This window comes from Cyprinodon variegatus, unplaced genomic scaffold, assembly GCF_000732505.1.
Source record: "Cyprinodon variegatus isolate N-32 unplaced genomic scaffold, C_variegatus-1.0 Scaffold202, whole genome shotgun sequence".
In the NCBI taxonomy this organism is placed as follows: domain Eukaryota; kingdom Metazoa; phylum Chordata; class Actinopteri; order Cyprinodontiformes; family Cyprinodontidae; genus Cyprinodon; species Cyprinodon variegatus.
The window spans coordinates 1,061,870-1,066,343 of NW_015150655.1; the positions used below are offsets into that span (position 1 = coordinate 1,061,870).

The 4,474-nt window shown below is 35.9% G+C and overlaps 1 protein-coding gene across 1 annotated transcript in view; it reads left to right on the forward strand.

Moving 5' to 3' along the window:
- Window positions 1-4,013, forward strand: part of dnai1 (dynein, axonemal, intermediate chain 1) — a 32,451-nt gene extending 28,438 nt beyond the window's left edge. Inside the window, exons 13-14 of the mRNA XM_015379864.1 lie at window positions 2,413-2,550; window positions 4,005-4,013. Of these exons, the coding sequence (XP_015235350.1) occupies window positions 2,413-2,550; window positions 4,005-4,013 (147 nt within the window). The remainder of the gene's footprint in view (window positions 1-2,412; window positions 2,551-4,004) is intronic.
- Window positions 4,014-4,474: the final 461 nt, after the last annotated feature.

The following is a 4,474-nucleotide window of genomic DNA, read 5'->3' on the forward strand; positions in this document are numbered from 1 at the left end:
CTGAAGCCTCTCTTAAGCTGAGAAGTAATCACATCAGTCCTTCCAAACACAGGAGGAAAGCAAATGGCACGCTGAGTCACAACACGTTAATCAGAGCCCATTAACGGTTCACTCTGCAGCATTTCCACTTCTCCATTGTGGTGTTCAAATCAGACAAAAAAAAATTTAACAGCTAAAGGGAAGAATACATTGCATTCATTTTTACTTTGTGCTTCACTGCGCATTGCATTAAGTAGACTGCTCCAAGATTAGATTATATTAAATTCAACTGTATTTCCATTGTACATATCACAATTACACAGCAGTGAAATTCAGACATCCAGCACTCTGTTCTAACCACACAGACGGTTATATGAACACAACTTAACACATACAGTACACACTCAGGCAGTTCTTCTTCTCCCACAATCTCTCTTTACCCCGCACGAGTCCATTAGTGAAATAATTGCAGAGTTCAGCATCACTGACAGTGCTTTAAGCAATTTAAAGGCCAATGTGGCAAAAAATCATCAACCGCAAAAACACTTAGAAAATAATTTTGACAGTATGTCCGAAAGAGTCAGCATTAGCCTGAACAGAACAGGATGGTCAGCATGAAGCGATGCTAAGGTTAGAAAATCGGCTTGATGGACAGTTCTTACTATAACTCTATAGTCTTAATTATCGTTATCAAAAAATGAAAAAAGCAGGCCATAAAAACACCCTGTGAGCCACCAGCATGGCTGTGTTGTGAAGTTTTGGTTCATGCTGTTGTTTTTTTGCTCATATAGTCACCTTGACCTGAAGGTCTGCTATTAGTTGTTTTTTTAGGGAGGGCTGAAGCATACTGTCACATGTCCAGGTGTATACGTAAATGAATCATTCTCTCACTTAAGCCATGTGTCTTGATACGGGCACTATGAAAACAAACTCCCAATTAAAGCAGATTTACTTCTGTTACTCTTATCCCCCTTAAACTCACTGGAAAGATTAGTTTGAGTTTTTTAATTAGATCTGACGATGAGCACAAACAACAGAGGTTAGGTTTTCACTTGTAGGTTGTTGTTTTTTTTTTTAAGGAAGTTTTTAAAGCCTCTTTACTTTAGTTTGTGGCATTAGAAATTTCGGGCTTTTTTATATAAATACAGCTCTTATTTGCCTCATAATTTACCACATAGATTTGAAGATATATGACGAGATATATTCTGTGTTTAAGCAAAGGATTAAGATGTTACTGTAGGTTTAATCTTTCCTGAATATGTTTTGTCTCCTAAGATTTGTATTAAATGATGCTGTTAACCTTGGTTGACTTAAAATCGATGTCACATTCAGTATAATTGAACCCTGTAGCTGTACAGGAGCTTTGATTGGCCTGTTAAACATTCTCTGGTACTAAGATCACTAACAGCAGTGCAGAAGTAAAGCTGAGCCATATAGATCTGCTCCTCACAGTGATGCCCTAAAGGCAGAAACTAACCTTGCAGCATTTTTCAAATTATTAATTGAAAGGACTTGTTTTACGGTTCTAACATATCTATTATTACATGAATCATAAAAAATATATACTGCAAACAATAATTATTGCATTTTAATCTTGTTTTTTTCCGACATATTTTACTGTGTCTTTACAGTATTTGTAAAAAGTGAGTCCACTCCTCACGTTTTTGTAGAAATTAGCTTTTTTGGTGGGGTAACACTGAAAATGTTTAATGAAGTCGAAGTACAGCTTGCAATATAAATTTGCTGTCCTCTTAAAATAGCACAACACAGCTATTAAAATGTAAACCATGCATCAAAAGATACATCCCTTAGTAAAAATGTGTGAACGGTGCTCAATAAGACATATTGCCTCCATGGTGTCATGTGACTCATTAGTCTCTCAAAGACTCAGGTGTTTTAACTTTGTTATTATTAGGCGGAATACCAAACAACCCCCTAAGCTAGTGGGTAGGGTGAGTGCACAGTCCAGCCCTTAAATAGCGAATCTACATCAGTGCTGGAATTTGACAGCAGGCGTAACAGCGAACTAGTAGCGGAGAAAACACAAGCATTCAAATACAGTTTTGCTGGTTTGTTGCATCTTCATCACACTGACAGAACATCACAACTTAGGAAAAAGAAAAAAGATGTGATTAATCCCTAAATGGAAGGTGCTCTTTAAAATAGTTTTATTTAAAATTGGATAGATTTAATTCTAAGAACAATTTTTGAGCTTACGTTAACNTTCTTGTTGTATTGACAAAATGAGACAAAGCAACACATTTGCAAAACACATATTAATTTGATTTGTAAGTAAAGGTTCAACACATTCTTTGTGTTTAAGGTTTTTTTTTACACATTGTTCTTTGCTCTTTGAAATGAATAAATGTGTTTGATGAGTCCAAATTAAGGAGGGAAAATGTGATGACTGTTATAATTGCTCATCTTCCTTAGGTTCACGTTTTTGACCGTAGTATCAGCACAGAAGAGACCATCCACCAGCAGCAAGTGATGGAAAAGGAGACCAAGCCGACACGCATTGAGTTTAATCCCATCCATCCCATGATTATCTTGGCTGATGACAAAGGGAATGTTTTTCACTTTTACCTTTTAAAATATAATTTGTTTAAAAAGTCTGGATGTATTACTGCAAATGTCATTGTATAAGATGATGATTAAAGTAGGTAAACCAGTATATTGTTTTGGCTGTGATGACGAGGAGCATCAGTTTCAATAAGGAAAGAAATTTAAAAAAATTAAGAACGAATCAGACGGATAAAAATTACAAACCTGTTGCTAACACATTCGTTTACCATGTTTCATGAGGGAGCAGTTAGCCAGCAGATCTAAATTACTCATGTTTTCCTCTGCATTTTGTGAGGGAATGGTACAATAATAAACCCAATGTGAAGCTACCAACCACTTGGTGCTCTGCTGATGTTAAAAGTCCCTTCATTTGCATATACAGCTATCAGCAAAGCCTCTAAAACTTTGATAGACAGTGAAAATACTGCTCATCATTAGCATTGTGACTGATTCATGGTTGTTTCAACAATACTTTTTAAACAAAAATATTGAAGCTAAACTATTTTACCGCTAATTTTGAATTTATTTCACTTTCTTAATATCCGTCACCACATTTCAAAGATATCTGCATTTATGTTTTTCTCGATTTTTGGAAATAATGCCAATCAAAATAAATTACAGAAAAAACATTTTGTCAGTGCTTAGCTGAAAAAAAGTGCTTCTTTAATCCATTTCTGCTAGATGAGTGAACTGAAGCCTCTCTTAAGCTGAGAAGTAATCACATCAGTCCTTCCAAACACAGGAGGAAAGCAAATGGCACGCTGAGTCACAACACGTTAATCAGAGCCCATTAACGGTTCACTCTGCAGCATTTCCACTTCTCCATTGTGGTGTTCAAATCAGACAAAAAAAAATTTAACAGCTAAAGGGAAGAATACATTGCATTCATTTTTACTTTGTGCTTCACTGCGCATTGCATTAAGTAGACTGCTCCAAGATTAGATTATATTAAATTCAACTGTATTTCCATTGTACATATCACAATTACACAGCAGTGAAATTCAGACATCCAGCACTCTGTTCTAACCACACAGACGGTTATATGAACACAACTTAACACATACAGTACACACTCAGGCAGTTCTTCTTCTCCCACAATCTCTCTTTACCCCGCACGAGTCCATTAGTGAAATAATTGCAGAGTTCAGCATCACTGACAGTGCTTTAAGCAATTTAAAGGCCAATGTGGCAAAAAATCATCAACCGCAAAAACACTTAGAAAATAATTTTGACAGTATGTCCGAAAGAGTCAGCATTAGCCTGAACAGAACAGGATGGTCAGCATGAAGCGATGCTAAGGTTAGAAAATCGGCTTGATGGACAGTTCTTACTATAACTCTATAGTCTTAATTATCGTTATCAAAAAATGAAAAAAGCAGGCCATAAAAACACCCTGTGAGCCACCAGCATGGCTGTGTTGTGAAGTTTTGGTTCATGCTGTTGTTTTTTTGCTCATATAGTCACCTTGACCTGAAGGTCTGCTATTAGTTGTTTTTTTAGGGAGGGCTGAAGCATACTGTCACATGTCCAGGTGTATACGTAAATGAATCATTCTCTCACTTAAGCCATGTGTCTTGATACGGGCACTATGAAAACAAACTCCCAATTAAAGCAGATTTACTTCTGTTACTCTTATCCCCCTTAAACTCACTGGAAAGATTAGTTTGAGTTTTTTAATTAGATCTGACGATGAGCACAAACAACAGAGGTTAGGTTTTCACTTGTAGGTTGTTGTTTTTTTTTTTAAGGAAGTTTTTAAAGCCTCTTTACTTTAGTTTGTGGCATTAGAAATTTCGGGCTTTTTTATATAAATACAGCTCTTATTTGCCTCATAATTTACCACATAGATTTGAAGATATATGACGAGATATATTCTGTGTTTAAGCAAAGGATTAAGATGTTACTGTAGGTTTAATCTTTCCTGAATATG